The sequence below is a fragment of the Neovison vison genome, chromosome 7 (genome assembly GCF_020171115.1).
Source record: "Neovison vison isolate M4711 chromosome 7, ASM_NN_V1, whole genome shotgun sequence".
Classification (NCBI taxonomy): Eukaryota; Metazoa; Chordata; class Mammalia; order Carnivora; family Mustelidae; genus Neogale; species Neogale vison.
The window spans coordinates 186,824,286-186,844,501 of record NC_058097.1 but is presented as its reverse complement, the minus strand read 5'-3'; the positions used below and the strand labels follow the sequence as shown (position 1 = coordinate 186,844,501).

The window sequence follows — 20,216 nt, the reverse complement described above, 5'->3', positions numbered from 1 at the left end:
AGGCAACCATATTGCCTTTCCAGTACACGGATGGATGGAACTCCATGGGAAACATGGGACTAAAGAAACTTAACTTAGTCACTAGGTTACAATCTATCTCAAACAATGGTATATTATTTGGAAAATGAGACAAACATCAAGATTCTGGTTGGGTTTTATCTGAATTGTCAGAAGAAAAAAAAACATCTAGTTTGGTAGTCGGAAGTAGCCTGGTCATGAGGGAGCTGTATTATATTGGAATAGGAACAGTTTGTATAAACCGAATGAAACACCCCTTATCATTACTCAGTTTCATTTGTGGTGATTCTGAGTTTATCAAGCAACCTCATGATGTCCACTTGGTTGTGTGGGTACCTGATACCAGGTAGAGACAAGAGGCTGCCAGGCACTAGAGAGGAGTAGCGCCCTCGTAAATGAATAAGCTGCCTATCCAGTTTAAAAATCCATCTCTTTTGAAATGGTAAATGGAAATTAGTTTTCTTAAAGCCCAATGATTTCTGACAGAACCGATGAAACTAATTTTCTAAACCTGCAAAGGTGAAGGTCAAAACTTCCCCTCTGAGGCCTAGCTTGCTTCTCTTGGACACCATTTTTTTAATATACACTACTACTTAGAAGGAAACACAGATTTTGTAATTGCTAAATCTGCTAATCCAACCCACACAGGAAGACAAATGCCATAATTCATTACTTTAACGAATATTTACTGTACCCAGAAATGAAGTTATATAGGACATGATATATAAGAAGTTCACAGTCTGATGGGAAATAAAACATGTAAGCGTTCACACTGTCTGAAATGTGCCTTGACAAAAAAGTGGGAACAAGACAGTGTATGGAGCAACTAAATGCCTGGAGACCTTTGTGACTCCTTCACAGAGGAGGTGACATTTAAGCTGAATCTTGGAGGTGCGTAAGAGTCGTCCACATAAAGCAAAAAGCAGGCAGGGGCCATTCCCAGCCTGTGCAGACATGGGAGGCTCCAACAGCATGGCATGGAGGGAAATGGTGCAAGGTTTATACATCCTGCTATGTAGAGTACTGGTAGATGGTGCACTTGGAGACAAAACTAAGGGCCAAACTGCCATGTATCCTATACTATGATACTGGATTCTTCCTATAGGTAACAGAGAGCCATGGAAAATTTTAAACATAGGCTTACCTGATCAGATCTGATTTTAGAAACAACTCTTCAGACACAAAATATACTGGTAATAGGGGTTACTTCTGCTTTTAAAAATTTTGTACCTATCGCATGTATTACCTCTCTCCTGCAAACACACACACACACACACACACACACACACACACACTCTTTCTCTCTCCCTCTCCCCAAACACACAGAAGTAACGGATTGGATATTGGGAATTCAATAATGAAGCTACTGCAACTGCCCAAGCAGAAATGAAGAAAGTGAGAATTTAGGCGGTGACAGAAGGAAATAGATGAAAAGATGAACGGATGCAACAGGTCTCGGATACTGCAGTGGTGTCTGGGGGAGTTGTGATGCCATTAACAAACAGCAGGGACGTAGGAATTAGAAGCAGTTCAAGTAAAATGAAGTGAAAATGAGGGTAAGTTCAATTTTGGATATGCGAGATTTGACGTGCCTATGGCACACTGAGACAGAGACCACTAGAAAAGTGGAAATAAGGGCTCCTGGGTGGCTCAGTGGGTTAAGCCGCTGCCTTCGGCTCAGGTCATGATCTCAGGGTCCTGGGATCGAGTCCCGCATCGGGCTCTCTGCTCAGCAGGGAGCCTGCTTCCTCCTCTCTCTCTCTCTGCCTGCCTCTCTGCCTACTTGTGATCTCTCTCTGTCAAATAAATAAATAAAATCTTTAAAAAAAAAAAAGTGGAAATAAGATCTAGTGTTGTAGACAACGTGCTAGCTGAAGAGAGAGATTTGGAGTCACTGTTATACTCAAAAGTATTTGAGACACAAAGAGATAAAACACAGAGTGTTAAAAAGAGGGATAAGGAAAAAAAGACCAAGGTCAAGATCCTGGGTAACCCAACAAGTAAGAGGCAAAGTAAAGAGTAAGTGAAAGAAATGGAAAAAGCTGTCCTGAGGACGAGGACGGGAAGAGAGCCAAGAGCAGTGATACCCCAGAAGCTGAGAGGAGAAGAAAAAAGTTTCAAGGAGAGGGAAGTTGTGCATAGATCCAAACACAGCAAAGTGGTTAAGAAGGATGAGTACTACAAAGTCATTCATTTTAGCAATAATGCATTGACTGATAATGTCAAGAACAGTTCAGTACAGCATAGCTCAAAATGTGGTCATGGAATGGACCTTTAGGAGAGGGCCTGGTTCGTATGTCTATTATTCCAAATCTTTAAATATTACTGGGTTAGTGTAAATATAAGTTATCTTGCCTTTTTTCAATGGCTTGCTCAGTAGGCTACTGATATTAAGAAGAAAGACTTGTATATAAATGAATCAAATTTGTCCTAGCAAAACAAGACATGGAGGTGAAAGAGAAAGAAAAGAAGTGTGAAGAGCTTTTTCACACACTAGCCTGTCTTCTACCTCACACATGAGGGTCACCCTTGTGATTCTACAAATATAATGAGTGGCTGTTAAAAGAAGGAAACTATTTAGAGTAAAGAAAAGCCTAAACTCAAAGCTTGAGAGTTGATTTTACCCCAGAAGCACAGCTCAGGTCAAATCAACTTACTTTCAAGTCTAAGGGCATCTGAGTCCCTCCCTGAATTCTCAACAGAGAGTACAGGCTCCTCCTCTGTTCCTGTCTCAGAGGGCTCTTCTTCGGCAGCATCCAGTGACTGTGAGTTGTCAAAATATTTCTGTTTGTCATGGCTGTTGTCCAGGGTTTTCTCATGACAATTACCTCAATGACAAGAGACACAGAGACAGCATATTAGAAACATCTCTCTTAGGTAGTCCCAAGGCTCAAGGTCTTCAAGCAGCAGGAAGAGCAAAAAGATGATGGTGTCAGTTTTTCTCCCGCAGGACATACAAAAATCAGTGAGCTGGAGCACCACGAGCCAGATCTTTATTGTGACTCAAGATTTTGCACTGAAGTTCAAGTTTCACCTGCTAGGCCAGCATAAGAACCAAGTGTTTGGGGGAAAAATTATGACAACAAAGATCAATTCCCAAGATCTCACTGCATTTACAATGAATGACTGTGAAATATTTCTTTGAAAGTCAGAAACATCACAAAAAAGTAAGTCTCCTTCTGTTTGTCTTTCAAGGGCGAGAAATGACCAATTAGTACCCGAATAAGTCTGGAGATGGATGAACTATAGCAGAGAAATATTATATCCATTCTCGAATCACAAAATATAATATCCATTTTCGAGGCCTCCAAATGAAAGATACATCAAAAGGCAAAGGATTATAAATTAAAAATCAAGGACTTAAAGAGGGATGGTCAGGGCCGAGAATCCATGTGTAAGACCGCAACATCACAAAGACGTGCATTATTCTTTTGGAAAACGAATTCTGCTCATGTAAAGATTTACTTTAGTGTAAAATGTCACATCTGGAATGTAATTGTTGCATTCTCTGTTACTTTCTGCTATGCACAGGGAGCCTGACCTCTTACTACAGTTTTGCCATTGAGTTGAAGGAGCCTTGACCCTCTTAGGGATTGTGTGTTTATATGGATAAAGAGCCATTGCCCTGCTCCACCTGATGGCCATTCTCTGGGTAGGGGAATGTGTTACTAGGTTGGTGTGTCTGATGTGGCAGTGATCTGCCAGCTGAGCAGGACTCCTCTTCCTCTTATATTTGATGTGCATTGTCACGAACCGTGTATGTTCAGTGGAAGCCTACACATCTCTCCTCTCACAGGACAATTCTTCCAGTAAGAGAATCTAAGTAACTTCCCTCCCTTACCAGAACCTTCAAACATGCTCTACAGGTTCATTTTTAATAGAAAATTGTCCCAAAGAGATGTATGTAGCCAATTAAGCTCTCTCTGCAGCAATGGAAGTACAAGAAGTCTCTTTCTGGATTTGAAGATTCCCTTTTAGATTTCATAATTGAGGAAAGCACTTCTCATACCATTTCTGTTACTGTGCCAGGAAAACATAACCTTTCCCAACTTATGGAGTTTGCAGTAAGGGAACCGCACGCTTAAGGAGTCACTTTTATTTTCCAGTTCTACACTCACACATCTGAGGCTACCATATTTAATAAAGTTACGTCAGAAACCGAATTTTTTTGTTTCAAAGGAGCTTTACCTCTTAAGAAGCTCACAAGCAACTTGAGAAGACAGTAAATACAAGACAACAAACAATAATGAGGTAGCATACTGTGCCAAGTAGGTGCTTCAGAGAATAAGCTTTGAGCAGGTAAACCCTAATTTTGAGGAAAAGGTAGTATACGACTTACAGCGATAGGGAATTACAAGAAAGGACTTACAGAATAGGGAATTACAAGGAAGGGAGCCAGGATCTCCTGAGTGCTTTGTATTTTTTCTTTGACTTACCCCTCAAAAATGCCTTGTGAAATAACTGATTTTCATTGTACAGATAAGGAAACTGAGTCTCAGTGAAATCAAGTAACTTGCCTAAGGTGAAGCAATAAGTGGTAGATCTGAGATTTCAATCAGTTCTATCCTACTAGAAAGCCTCTTGGCTTTCCAACAGTCAATGCCACCTTTTTAGCAGAAATGAGAAGGTGGCACCGTATGCAAGAAGGAATTACGTGTTGAGCGAAGCAACAGGCACAGGAGTTCTCGTTTGTGTTCGGGAAACGATAAGAACCAGTTTGAGAGATGGAAGGTTGTGTGGTGGGCTGTGTGTGTGCGCCCATCAAAGGTTGACAGGAAAGATGCCATGATCAATGCCAGAAGATTCTTTCTTCAAATTCCTCTGTGAGAGAACAGAAGTAGAGGATCAGTTTCTGCTTCTGTCTTTACCATTGAGTATGTGCAGGTAAGTATGGGGAAGCTACGTGTAAGAGCATTAAAATAAAGTAGTGACAACAAACAATTGTATACACCCAACTAACTAAAATTGACTATGAAGAATATCACAATTCTAGTGACAACTCTTAACTGGGATATAAATAAGCATGATGATTAAAAACATAAAGAAAATAATGATGACAATGATGTTGATGATTTTCAAACATACATTATTCCTAGTGACTGTTCTCTGCTTTCAGCTTTGGTGAGTTTGCCTCTAAAGCATTCTGCACCAGGACACAGGCTGAGAGAAACAATGTTACAAAGGCAAAGGACAAACCTTAAACACTGGGACCCAGTAAAATTGTGTTTTCTGCAATTGACTTCCTCCTCCAACCTCTGCCTCTCTGATTTTTCTCTCCCACTCTCTTCTCATTATGAAAATTTAATTGGTTTTATCTTTTTAAATATCTGCAATATTTAAAAATGCCTCATAGGTAATTTATAAGATATGATGTGCATAAGATCCTGAAGCTAAAATTAGTCCTGCATGACCTCAAACCCAGACGCCTTCTTGAAGGAAGCCTTGTGCATTCTAAGAATGTCTTGTCCTCCAACTCAGGAAATTGGGGCCAACTTCTCCGAGAGGGAGGGCAGAAGAGGGGATTAGGGAGAATTGGGAATAAAAAGGAATAAGAAGTTTATGCTATTGTATTTGTTCCAAGTAGGCAGAACCAAAATGATCAGGTAAAAGCTATATGCTTTAAGGATTCACTTTGATTTTCAAGTTAGAACTGTTAATATTAATTTCCTTAGGCTGACAGTTAAAGGCAGACTGGTTCAGCCTTCTGTTGTGATTTACATAATTATCTAGGCTAATAATAAAAAGCCAAATTGCCTATTTTTTAAATTGCTCCTTCCGGTTGTCTGAAAGAGAACTGAAACACTTCAGAAAGAAGTAAAGTTTCTGTTCTTTGGGCTGCAGTATAGGTCTACTCTAGCTCAAAGGGGAACTAAAAAAAGTTGCCTATATAGAAAAATTGTCACTTGTCTTCCCAACGAGGTGGAGATGATGTCCTTATTAAAGAATCACAGGAAAATGTTGGCGAAAGAAAAATGGAAAGATACATAAAAGTAACAAGTCATCTTCCATGCATATGACTATTATTTTTTGCTGATGCAGAAATGAGATTTTGTGTCTTAGCCTAACCTTGTGAGGAGGATTTCTTTCTACCCTTTTTTTTTTTTTTCCTAAGGAACTACATGATTTAAATGAAATGCTTTGGATAACAAGGTCCCAAGTGAAAAAGGAAGCACTTTTCTGTGCTATACTGCTGTGCTATATACTTGCTTGCAAAGCATTTAGCATCTAATTCAAATCCTGACAGTTCGGTTTTTCTTGGAAGTAGGCAACTACACAGCAATACCAACTAAGCATAAAACTCCAGGTAGGGTATGTCTGATTCTGGAATTGCTATGCGATCTTAGACATACCAACATCCTTTTTCTGTGGCTAGAATATTGTCTGCATAAACTGAATTATTAATAGTAACCTATCCTACAAGGGTGTTCTGGAAAACAACTAAATATTTAATATATTGTGTCAAAGCATTAAGTCTCCTAAGGCAAAGGCACAATTTATCCTGTGGCTAAACAGGTTTTCAGAGTAAACTAAGTTCTCAGGGACGCCTATCATTACGAAGGCTGAGGAAATCTCCTATCTTCTCACAATTCTGTTTACAGAGGGCCCAGAAGAATACTTATTTTCTAGAATTGTGTAACCACTTACTCTTTAAAAAACATGCTTACCTTCTGAATCTTTTAAGTTGGCAAGCCATTCCTGGCTGGGTACTTTTAGGATCCTTTAGGATTAGTTATAACAAAGAAATGCCACAAATAAATTGAGAGGAATCAGCTTTGAAAGAGCCACATAACTAGAGCTAGTCAAGAAGAACTAATAAAGGCTCATGTAGTTCTGTTAGCCTAGAGCATCGTGGCTAAGAGCCCAGATGAGCCAGCCTAAACGAGTTCCAATCCTGTTTCTACAACTTCCGAGCTGCATACAGCAGGGCAAGTTACTTTAACTCTTTTTGTGTATCAGTTTCTTCATCTGTAAATGGAGCTTCATGGTAGTGCCCACCTCACAGAGTTGCTCAGATTCAATTTAAGAAGTGAGACCACGGCCTAGCACATGGTGAGCTATTACTGTTGTCTCTCTGAAAAGGTGCAAAGGAATAAATTATCCCAATGTCATCTCTTCTACCAAGGCCTTCCAGCCCAACTCAATCTCTGTATGAGCCACTGGCTCTAGAAGTCATCAGGGGATCTGCCTCATTTCAGTGCCAATGTTATGTGTGTGTGTGTGCGTGGGTGTGTGTGTAAGAGATGATGAAGGCAGTACAGAGTTCACTTCTACTGGGCTTTTAGAAGAAAACAGCAACTAATTCAGATTCAACTGCTTGGCGTATCTGAATCCTAAAATACTTAGCACATTTAGAATTTTGCCTCAGTCTGCTCTATGTTCTCTGAATTCATAGCCTTACAATATGAAAAGAGACCACAGATCTGCTGTTCAGTTATATTAACACTTACCTCTCTGCACCCCACAATGTGTGTTATATTGTGACATTATTAAAGGCTGGCGCCAGTCTTCTTCCAAATTTTTCCTGCTTGAACATACTTTCCCCCATGCAACAAATAATGTAATACTCCTATGCTTCCTATTATATAATGACTTTTTTCTAAGGCATAAATAACAAACTGATTTATAATAGGAACTAGAATTTGAATTTGAATTTTATGTTGCTGAAGGCAAAGTAACAGATGTTAGAAAAATGGCCTTTCTGAACAGTGGAAAATTCTAAAGATATCCTTACTATCCCTGTACTAACCGGATTATATTATACTCTAAGGTCTCCTTTCTTATGCCTATAAGAAAAGTTACCTTACAGGAGGCATTCTGGTACATTCAACTAAATATAAGGTACCCAGGTGGAAAATAGAGGTAACACTGTCCCCTTAATACACATGAGTGTTTTACAGTATTTATCTTTTTCCTTATCTTTCTACTCAACTCCACTGAAATTATGCAGCTATATAACATTTCTTTTCTGTATATAGGTAACACCGTGAAAGTTTTATTATAATTTTAGATAACTCAAAACTTCATATTTCCCTAGTAAGATAATCTTTTAGAAAAGGTAGTAAAATAAACCACGAAGTGAACAGAAGTCTTTCAGTTGCTCACCATGCTATGCAAAGTTACTTTAAAAATACTAGCAGGAAATGTTAACTGTGGGTGTTAGGTGGGGCTTGGTACCATACAAAGTAATAAGCCTATCTGATGAAGAAAGAAAAGATTTCCACTTCCAGAGGTTGTGACAGAGGTCCTGTAGACCTCCTAGAAGAGCATTCCACGGTATGAATTCAAATCTGGTCTTAGCAGCAGCCTTTCTGTACACAATTGAGCCAATCAACTTACTTCTGTGTCTAGGTTCTTTATCTGAAATGAGAGCACTCCTGGGACACAGCACTAGTGAAACCACCAGGAAGAGGGGCATCGGAGCTCCCTGGGTCTGGGTGAGACCTAACTTGCTGATGACCACGCTGGAGATAGCAGTGAGGTTGCCTCACCTCCTTTGCCCTGTGCTGCCCTCTACTTAAGAAAGACAAGAGAAATCATTTCGACAGAAGTACTGGCTCCTCAGACTGGTTCTCATTCAGCAATTACTGCCAAAGAAAATTCTTTGCGGGAGGTTTAAAGTAATGGTTATGTACTGACTGACCTTAAAAGTGCAATGCCAGATAGAAAACAAACCATATTAAAGACTTGAAATTAGCAACCTCGGAATTATACAGGCTTTCCCTCCTGGTGAGGTGAGTGAGTCAGAAGCAAGTTCAAAAAAGAAAAACTAAGGAAAGGCTGTGAACTCAAATACAAGTGTGTGGGGGGTGTATGTATGTGTGTGTGTGTTTTCCTTTTACTACACATTACAGGTCTGAAGTCTATGCTGGGGACCACTTGGTCCACATATGGGAGGGCAGGCAGTCTCCTTTGCCTAGGGATTCAAGTCTGCACTGCTTTCTGTAGACTTAAATTCCCAACCTCCCTTTAGAGGAGAAAAATGAGAGCTGGATGTAAATCTGGCCTGTCTTCCCATGTGGCCTTCTCTTAAGTGACTGTGGCATAGAGGGCAAAGGCAGCCAGTTGAGACATAGACACCATAACCTGTGGTCTGTGGAAATAACTCCAGTGATGGAATCCAAACTCTTGGCAGCTACTGTTTCCTTTAGAAATGTGAAGAATCAGATTTGATCTCTAAACAAGGGAATTTAAACATTCACCAAAAGTTTACTATGAAAGATTTCCCCATGCATTTAGTACACTGAAGAAGAAAGCTAGTTAATTGCCACAGCTGCTAGTCGTCGTCGTGGTCGTGATCTTAGTAGTAGTCTTAGTCACAGTATTTAAATCTCTGGGTTAGTTCAGCTGAGGCAAACTTGTTTCAGGCAAGTGTGCTGGGTTTCTAAACCCAACAGGTTTTCTCTGATTTACTGATTTACCCATAAATGATAGTTTTCCCATGAGGGTCAACAAGGACATATGTTTGTAACTTTCATCGAAAACAGTACATACATGGCGTGAGAGAATGCAGGCTCTAGGGCATGTCAGCTCCAAGTGGACAAGAGAGACAGTATGATTCCTTTCGTCTTCTCTCCCTCCTATGGTGTGGGAGCCGCAGACTTTAAAAGAAGATCTGTATCTATATATGTATATTGAGTGGGGGTTTGCTGTAAAGCATTCTGGGTAAATGGTGGGTGGACAGAAGTTAATTACTCTTTATTACTAGGTATTCTCAGTAGTTCAAACTTGAAATATCACCAGCTAGTTTGTCATTTAAGTACATTCTATGTGCTAATCAATAGGGGGCGGGGCGCAGAATGTATGGTGGGTCAGAGTACAAAAATGAAAAAAGGACTGGTCCCTGCTCTCAATGAGCTGAAGAAGCCTTGTAGGAGAGTTGTGTCTCATACACAAATAAATATAATGGCAAGACACAGGAGCTGAAGGAGAGGAACAGGTAGAATGATTAGTTACAGATTACTTATAACTAAGGGCTTGGGTAAGGCATATGGCAGAGGTGGACCTTGAAGGATGGGTAAGATTGGGATTTTTGTAGAGGGGAAGGGCATGATGGAGGGTGAGGAGGAGGAGCTGCAGAAAACATGAGCAAACACATGGATCCAGGGAAGTGGGTTGTGTATAGTAAAGGAAACAGGCTATCCACAGTATTATCCTCCTATATTACGGTTACAATTTCCATTGACTTAGCCAGAAGCAGAAAGATATTAAAGTATTTATGTGGTCAGTGAGCTTAAATCCAGCACCTCTATTTGAGGCAACCACACATAATTGAGTTGATTTCACTCAATTCTTAATAGTCAGAATAAGCCTACAAATAGGTGGTAGGGGGAGGGGCTTAGATTTCCTAGCTACCCACAACCATCGGGGTTTATCATTTGCCTCTCCCATTTTCCTGCTTCAAGTGAATGGTCACCTGCTGGTATTGAGGAAAGGAAACTAGCAGGAAAATCAACAGACCTTAACTCTGGTTCTCTTCCTCAACATACAAATGGAGCCACAGAGAGAGCACAGCGGGGAAGGGACCTACCATCAGAAGCACTTGCTGGGCATATCAGGATTGCCCTTTTTCCTATTGCAAGGGTATTAGGCCAGGTCAAGCCTTATAAGATCTCAAAGACTACTTGGTCTTTTTTTATTCCTCACGGTAAGTGAATCATAATAATGTCTTTCTTTCTTTCTTTATTTTAAATGGCTTTTTTTAAAAAAAGATTTTATTTATTTATTTGACAGATAGAGATCACAAGTAGGCAGAGAAGTAGGCAGAGAGAGGAGGAAGCAGGCTCCCTGCTGAGCAGAGAGCCCCATGTGGGGCTTGATCCCAGGAGCCTGGGATCATGACCTGAACCGAAGGCAGAGAGGCTTAACCCACTGAGCCACCCAGGCGCCCCCATAAGGATGTCTTTAAATGAGAACTCAAGACCCTAGTTATTCTAGAATCGATAAGGACTTGAATGTAGTAATATCTCATAGGACTCATGTGTGAAAACGAAGAGCATTAGCAATTGTCCTTTTCATTGGTATGGGTAGTGAGTACATTTAAACCAAGGGTTTTTTGGTTTCGTTTTGTTTTATTTAAAAGGCCACCTAAGTCCCTCCACCATGGAACATTTTAAGGAGGGCCTTGTGGATTTCAAGAAACAAAGTCCTTAGTTGCCTGACGGCAGACACCACTTCGTGGGTATCAGATTAAGACAAGCACCTTGATTAGAGCATATCTAAGTATATATATAACCAATGCACTAAATCAAGTAAAAAGCATGGAGAAATAAATGGTGTTATCACACTTTTTCCTTTTGCTTTATGTCACCAAATGCAAGTCACCTGCAGGCATTCACCTTGGTGGCCACTTTGCACAAAATAACATGGTTTCTAAGACCTTACCTTTTCCAATTTTTAACATTTATGCTTTTTAGGCAGTGAAAGAGATAGGGAATTGTTCAATTTTTTTGTTCATGTTGGGTTTTTCCCTAGCTATATTTCACGCTGCCAAGGGAAACCTGGCTATGTTATTAGATGCGTGGCGGGAATAGGAACATCTGATCAACAAATGGTACACTATCAACTGCCACGGACCTCCAGCTCTTTTTCCTGAAATTTGATATGCTTGTAATTTTTTTTTATAATAATCACTTTGGATATGCGATCTGACTGGGTTGTTAACCTGTGTCTGATAGCTAAAAAGGTTTAAATTGCTTTGGGTTTAGCAAATTTTAAATGGTGAATTTAGGCTTGTTATTATAAAAAGCAATTAAATGAGAAGATAAATCCAAAGCTACAAAATTTAAATTTCTCCTGCATTTTCAAGATCATAACCAAATAAACCTTGCTGACTAAGAAAAAGTTAAGAGATGGGATGCCTGGGTGGCTCAGTCAGTTAAGCCTCTGCCTTCGGCTCCGGTCGTGATCCCAGGGGTCCTGGGATCAAGTCCTACATCAGGCTCTTTGCTCAGCAGGGAGCCTGCTTCTCCTCCTGCCTGCTGCTCCCACTGCTTGTTCTCTCCCTCTCTCTCCCCCTCTCTCTGACAAATAAATAAAATACATTAAAAAAAAAGTTAAGAGATTACTGAAATTTTCTTGGTCAAAGAGCATGGCAGTTTAGTATGAAATACTATCTGACTACTAGTAATTACAACACTGGAAGAAAAAAGGCGGAAAAAAAATCAAAGCGCATTCCACATACACATATATACGCCAGAGAGCCTCAGTCATACGTATTTTAAAACGAACTAATGTTCTTTTGTAGTGATTATCAGTTTTAACTGCTTTATTTCCATCAAGCCTTGAAACTGAGTAGAAATCATTCAATTATTAAATTTGTAAAAGGGTTTAAAGACTTAGTGCTAATAGTGTTAAAAATTTCAAAGCTGGGAATTCACCTCAAATGGCTGGCTCAGAGCGCAGAGAAAGAACTTACAGAGGCACAAATCACTTAAAAAAAAAAAAAAAAAGAGAGAGCTCATTCCACCAACGCAGAATGGACTTCCAGTGTGTGTGTATGTGTGTGTGCATACGCACGTGTGTGGGTGCACAAGTTCTGAATCAGAATAATCTTTTTGAAGGAGAAGAATCGTGCAAATGCTTCCTATATAGGATGGCAAAATAGCTCTAAAAACATCACCAACAATGAATGGAAGCTGAAATTTAAAAAGAACGACAGCAACCAATGAACTTGCCTAACTTACAGAATTAGCTGCCTTCAGTTCTTATCAGGAGACTGATCTACAACCGCAGTCACAAACCATATTAAAAGTACCTTGTTCAATCATTACTAAGGGCTAGATTAAACAGACCCCATCTTGCTCATCCTTACTATCTTCTCGTAGATGTACAATCACTTTGTCCATAGTGATCTGAGTATAGGAAATTACAGTGAGCTCCTCATGTACGATGGAGCCTACATACGAAGAAAGATGTCCAAGTATAACTTCCTAACCCTATCTGTAGGTAAGTGATCATAAAATAGGATTAATGATGCAATCCAGTGGGTATCCTCAAACTATACAAAGAGCAGAAAGGAGGCAGAACTGTGTTCTAAACTTACTTTAGTACCCAAAAATGTAACTGACTTCCGTTAGGAGACTCAAGATAGTAACCCTAATACTGGTGGAGACCATTTGCACACCTCAAGTGTCAAGCTCAGCAATTCAGAGATATTATAAATTTATTTTTAGATCAGTGAATAAAAGTATTCCGTAACTGAGTAACAACCTCCACTGACGTCAAGCAGTGCTACGGAAATGTCTACACTGATGGCTCAGTTGCTACCCTCAGTCTTGGTCCTCCCGGAGCATCACAGACAAGGCAGTGCTGATTCAGTTCCGACAGAGAAAATCACGTGCTCTGTGATATTACATGCTGAGGTCTGAACGCCCTCCTGATAAATGCCCCCTTTTTTCACTCCCCTGGCAAAATTTTCTGTTTTATTTCAAACATAGTTACTTTTTCAATATTTCTAACAGGTGAATTTTAAAAATCTTCCTTATGTGTATCCTATTAATATGTTTCTAAAGAATATTTCTTGGTATCGTTATCTACTTGCTTTTAAGTTATTTTAGTCACTGAGTGACAGGCTGAAACATGAGTTATAATTTAGAAACTATGGCAATAGCTCTAAAAGTAAGAGCTCATTTTAACACTTCTATTATCCTAAGCTTTATTCTTGTTATTTTAGTGTAGCTATCTTCCCATTTTACAGAAAATACTTTTGATAAAATGAAGTCACCAATGACTTCTTAAACTGTTAAGCCCAGGGCATTCCACACTCTTCATCTGCCAACTACTGCCACGATTTTTCCATAGGTACTGGCACCACTGTTTATGTAATGTTTTTCTTTAAACAGATTCACTGTATAATCTTAGATCATGTTAAAATGAGAAATCAGTACCACTATTCATAAATCACAGGTTTGATGTGCTATATATTTTTCCTAGTGCCCATCAAAATAAACCATAAATACTAAAAATTATTAAAAAATTTTTTTAATACTAAAACTATTTATTTATTTATTTAGCAGCAAAGGCCATAGTCGCCAAACTGTGGAAAGAGCTAAAACTATTTTTTTAAAAAAGATTTTATTTATTTATTTGACAGACAGAAATCACAAGTAGACAGAGAGGCAGACAGAGAGAGAGGAGGAAGCAGGCTTTCCGCTGCGCAGACAGCCTGATGTGGGGCTCAATCCCAGGACCCTGCGATCATGACCTGAGCTGAAGGCAGAGGCTTTAACCCACTGAGCCACCCAGGCACCCCCTAAAACTATTTTAAAATGTTAACCTAAATAATACCTGAAAGCTGGTGTGCCTCTAGTGGTATCTGTCCCATACATGGGGAACTAACACGGAACAGACTACTACTGATTTCTTTTTCCTTCTCAAAACCTCTGTTCTTCTGATCTTGAGGACGTAGCTCCCCCTTGATTTCCCAGTACTCCTCGACTCCTTCACTGGCTCTGCTCCTTAAATGGTAGTATTTTCTAGGACTCCACCCTTGGCCTTTTCTTCTCACCTTCCACATTCTCTCTAAGGGAGCCAGAGGCATCTCTAAAAAAACATGTCTATTGCGGAACTTATTCTCCAGCCTTACATCATTGCAGAAATTATTTCTTTTCCATATACTCTCTCTTAATTAATGACACTGACATTTATGCAGATACCAAAGTTAGAAACTTCTCTGGTCACTCTCATTCTGAGTCCACTGTTTTCAGCCTTTCCTGCTTCAACATTATCCACAACATCCTCTGCCTCTCTTCACTCTGATCTGACAACTGGCCTCTCATTTCACTGAGAAGCAATCAAAAGTCCACAAGTATACCTATATATTGTCCTGACTCCTATCTCAAGACAAACCCTACCCTATGTTTGTGCCTCAGATGCCATCCCCCCATCTATTCAAGAACTTTGCTTCTACAATTAGCTTCTCTCTTTTTTTGCATCCTTAATTTCTCCTTCTTTACTGGATCTCCTTCTTTAATTTCTCCTTCTTTACTGGATCAGTCCTATGCAAACATACTGCAAAATGTTCTATTTTTAGAGTAAAACCCAAACCAAATTTATCCTTAATCCCTCATCCCTTTCTAGCTTCCATCTCATTTTCTTCTCATTTTAGCAAAACTCCTTGAAAGAGTTGCTAGCCATCTCCAAAAACCCCCTTCACAACCCATTTCATACAAACTTTTAGAAGACTGCCAACGACCTCCATGTTCCTAAACTCAATGGCTTATTCTCTGTCCTCATCCAACTCACCTCTTAGGATGCATCCATGTGGTGCAATAGTAATGATACAACCGACTACTTCTCAAAAACATTTTTATTTCTGGGACAAAATACTTGCCTGACATTCCTACTGTCTAGCTGGCTGTTCCTTTAGTGTTCTTTCTCTTCTCAACCTCCTAATGTTGACTGGAATATCCTAGTAATTCACTGTTGACCTACTTTCCTTTTTATACTAACCACTGAGGTAACTTCATCCAAGCTCATGATTTAAAACACCATGCCTAAGCCCATGGCTCACAAATTTTTATCTCTAGCCTGGGGCTCTTCCTTGCCGATCAGGACACTCATATATCTAACTGCCTCCCTAACACTTGCACTGAAACATTGAATAAGCAACTCAATCTTAACATTTACAAAGCCAAACTTGTTTGTCTCCCTAAACCTGCTCCTTCCTCAGACTTTACTATTTCATTTAACAGCACCAATGGTGATTACAAATCTTACCAAATAGCACCAGTTGCTCAGGTCCCAAATTTAGGAGTTATCCATTACCTCGTTTTCCTTCGTTTCCAATATTCCCTCTGATAGTGTCTTGGTTCTGTTTTCAAATATGCAACCCAAATACAATGATGACTTTTCACCTTCCCCCCCTTCACCTGGCTGGTTCAAGCCAATACTATCTTTCACCTGTATTTTTGCCACAGCAACCTAATTGGTCTTCCTGCTTGTGCCCTTACCCTATCACAATCTATTTTCAATAGAGCAGCTAGAGGAAACCTGCTGATATGTAAATCAGACCATTTTTCTTATCTGCTCAAAACCTTCTAAATCATACGTCTTTTTCTTGGAATAAAAGCCCAAATTATTAGAATGGTCTGCAAGGCAGTAAAAACACGGTTATATCCTCCTCCCATTCACCTCTGTTTTCATCTCTTGTAAGTCCACTGCAACCATACAGGCCTTCTTGCTATTCCTTGCAAAAGCCTTTGCAACAACTATTCTCTCCTGTATGCTGTATGTCTGCGTGGCCTAAACGCTTACCTCCTTCAAGACTTTGCTCAAATATCACTTTCTCAGTGGGGCCTCTTTGAACAATCCAGTTTGAATCTTAGCTGACCTCTTGCTCTATTTTCTCCTCAGCACTATCTTCTAAAGGATGTTAGAAGAGTTTATTTTTTATTATAATAAAATAAATTTATTATATCTATCATCTGCTCCCTGTTTCTCTCCAGTAGAATGAAGCTCCATAAGACCTGGAATTTTTTTTCTGTTTGGTTTCCAGTTCCTAGAATAGTGCCTGGCAGACACTACTGGATAAATGAATAACTAAGCAGTTTTTCACTCGGTTTCCTTTAGTTAAAAGAAAACATTCTGTTGCTTTAGAAGGTTATATCCATATCAAATTTCACTTTTTCTTAAATATTATTTGGCCAGGTTAACAATCTATAATAACTGGAGGAGAACTATGGAAAGATCTTAGGCAGGGGCCAACAGGCTCATTCCTCAAAAGAAAAAAAATTTCAAAGGTTCACATCAAAAACCAGAATGTATTTGAAAACTAAAACGAATAATTTTATATTTAATGTCTTTCAGAGGGTGAAGTGTAAAACCACTGGCTATCAGAATTTGACTTACTGTCCCAAGCTCTTATGAAAACCAAAGGTAAACACTTTGTTCATGAAAGCTAAGTGCTGGGAATCCCAAAAGATTAAAAAAAAAAAAAAAAAGGCAAGTACAGCCTCCAGATCTGTGTATAATCCAAGGCTATGTGGCAATCTAATGACGCAAAATTCAGAAGGGACAAAGGTGACAAGCTATACCAAAAGGGACTGTTTAAGATGTGCCTTTAGGGTTATGACTGCCCCATAATCTAGTTCAGGTTTACGCTTTATACAGGGAAGTAACTCTTTTCAGTGATGACATAAAAAGTCAGTGATTATACCACCTTCACAAAAAATGTCTCAAGAATGAATTATTTCGATCATAGCAGTGGAATAAGTTATTACTCATTGGGAGTAACAGAATTATGCACAGGAACCACAGTGGCCTTGTAAGGCAGAGGACTCAGATTTCCATCTCGGCTCTACCGCTAAGTGACACTTGACTTGAGTAACTCATAATCTTTGCTTCTAAACTCATCAAAAGAGGCCTTTACCTTTACCTTCCCCTTCTACCACATAGATACTTGTCAAAGAATAATTTCTAAACCAAATAATTATAGCCCTTTTTAGTAAAGAAACATGAAAATCTTAAAAACATAGGGGAGTTACATTCGGCTTTGTTGCAGGATATGCTTACATTTAAGGATTTTGAAATCTGTAGCATATTAAACCAAAGTTTTATTTCTTCTTATGGAAATAAATGAAGGGAAGCTAACTAGTAGCATATTAAAAATGCTATAAAAACTGGAACTTTAAGACTTTATCTTGTTTTTTAAAGCAGACATCTTCATTAATTTTTATGAAGAATGTCATAAAGCAAAAGTCTTAATTGCAGGTAGCATATCCTGGGTAGTCCACAGGAGGGCAGCAAAATGAAAGATTTCTTTTTCTTCAAAATCTAAACTCCAGGTAAAATTGCTTTAAGCCACAAGTTATAAATCTACAGAAATTTAGGTTGAAGAACATAGACTAAAACTATAGGTAATGAACCAAATTATAAAAAGAGATGATTTAGGTAAGTAAAATTATTAGGTAAATAAAATTATTAGGTTAAAAAAATTTTTTTTCTCTAGTGGTAAAAGCTTTCAAATACGTATTATAGAAAAACCAGCATAAAATTCTAAGCATAGATAGATATTAAAGTCTGAGTCCTACTGTACAACATTTACTTGTCATTTCTTAAGATCTGGGTCAGTTTTTTGTTTTTTTTTAAAGATTTTATTTATTTATTTGAGAGAGAGAGAATGAGGAAGAGAGAGAGAGAGAACATGAGAAGGGAGAGGGTCAGAGGGAGAAGCAGACTCCCTGCTGAGCACGAAGCCTGATGCGGGGCTTGATCCGGGGACTCCAGAATCATGACCTAAGCCGAAGGCAGTAGCCCAACCAACTGAGACACCCATGCGCCCCCGGACCAGTATTTTTAAGTGGGCATGTGTCTTAGTGAATTATGAAAAGACCAGAGAAATTCTGGGTTAGATGCTTAATTATATTCAGCAAATACCAAAGCCATTGTCAGTGGCATACCTGTGAGCATCTCATGTAAATGATGTCTAATAAATATGACCGGACATTACTCTTATGTTCCCTAACAAAAGAAAAATAATACTGGATAAAAAATACTGAAAATAAAGTAAAACCATACATATCAGAGACATAATAATAAAATAATCTAGACTGTTTAAATAGAAAAATATCTTTGCTAGATATAACTTTTTGATTAACAAATTAGTGAAGTTGAAGGAAAAAGTACTTAGAAAATATTTTGGAGTAAAATCCACTAAGTGTATTTTTCTGGACTTCTTGACAGATCCAATATTTAATCATTCTGCTTATATTGTTACTAAAATTTATTTTCTATTTTTGCTCCTTAGAGAAGATAATCATTACTTCATAAAGTTTCATTCTTTCTGACACCTATATTGTTTCCAGTTAAAAGAAAAGTCCTTTTTTAGTGTTGGGCACTGAAAAGAACTTACTTATACTCAAAAGCACTGCAAGTTTACTTAACAGATTCCATTTTACTTTAAAAAGGACCAAGTATGTTGTTATTGAAGAATGGGTTTGTTAAAGTGGCACATTCAGTTCTATTTAAGATAAACTGTGAAATAACAAACCATTAAATGTGGTAAAATGCATGTATTTCAAAACTGCCACAATAAATGTTTAAACAAAACTGAAAGTGAAAGTGCTAGCCTCTCTTTTAATAGTTAGCTCAAGAGTAGACAATTTAAAAATCAAATCTATTAAAGCTTTCCTTCCCAGCACCGCTGAAACTGGGGTGCTGATATAAAACTACCTATAAAAGAGAAGAATTTATTAAAAGCTATTCAAAGGAGAGAGATGATGTCAAGTACTTTCTATATAAGAACATACACCTAACACATGGTAGTCAACAGAAGTTTAGAAAAACTGTCAGATAAATAATTATGCATTGACATAGTTTTTGGCTATAAAGCCTTTACAAGTGGAAACATTTTGTAAGCACAGTGATTGTGTATTTTTAAGTTGAACGAAGTACCTGTGCAAACATTCCAAGAAGCATACACTGAAAATCTGTAAAAAATTCCAGGATTACATATGAAAAGCAATAAAATACTTGCTCATGTTAACAGACTGCCTATGCCTACAATTTTAGCATTAAGTTCATATCATCCAAGAGATTATACTATGTTATAGCGGCTGTAAAAACAGTTACTAACATGGATATTTAAAGAAAATAATTTGTTAAAGACTAACAATAGTGGTCAGAAAATTATTAAAGAAACGTTTTCTAAGAGTAATAGTTATTTTTGATCTTGTAGAAAATCTTATCTGTAAAGCTTTTAAATACTAGCTTTTTTTTTAAATGGTAGCTTTTCTTTCTTTTTTTTTTTTAAAGATTTTATTTATTTATTTGATAGAGATCACAAGTAGGCAGAGCAACAGGCAGAGAGAGAGGGAGGAGCAGACTCCCTGCTGAGCAGAGAGCCAGATGTGGGGCTCAATCCCAGGAACCTGGGATCATGACCCGAGCCGAAGGCAGAGGCTTTAACTCACTGAGCCACCCAGGTGCCCCTTAAATGGTAGCTTTTCAAACAGACTTTCATAAAGTAATGACTTAGGTTGGGATGGTGAGGGTAAGGGCAGCTGAAATTCTTCTCTAATAAAAACCAACATGAATTCCTTGATTACTATATGGAAAAAGAATCATAAGCCTTGTTGATATCTTGAAAACTTCATACTGTCATAATAAAAACTTCAGAAAGATAATGTCTCAGACAAGTAGGACAACTTACGAAGTTATTTCAATATTTAAAAATTATTTCAATATTGCAAAAGTGAAAA

The 20,216-nt window shown here is 38.5% G+C and overlaps 1 protein-coding gene across 2 annotated transcripts in view; it reads right to left on the bottom strand.

Annotated features, from left to right (window-relative positions):
- The window catches only part of TTC17 (tetratricopeptide repeat domain 17), a 118,993-nt gene that overhangs the window by 41,884 nt on the left and 56,893 nt on the right, over positions 1–20,216 (bottom strand). Inside the window, exon 17 of one of the 2 annotated variants that reach the window (XM_044259116.1) lies at positions 2,676–2,846. The exons of the other annotated variant lie outside the window; for it this stretch is intronic. Within the exon in view, the coding sequence (XP_044115051.1) occupies positions 2,676–2,846 (171 nt within the window). The remainder of the gene's footprint in view (positions 1–2,675; positions 2,847–20,216) is intronic. 2 annotated transcript variants of the gene reach the window in all.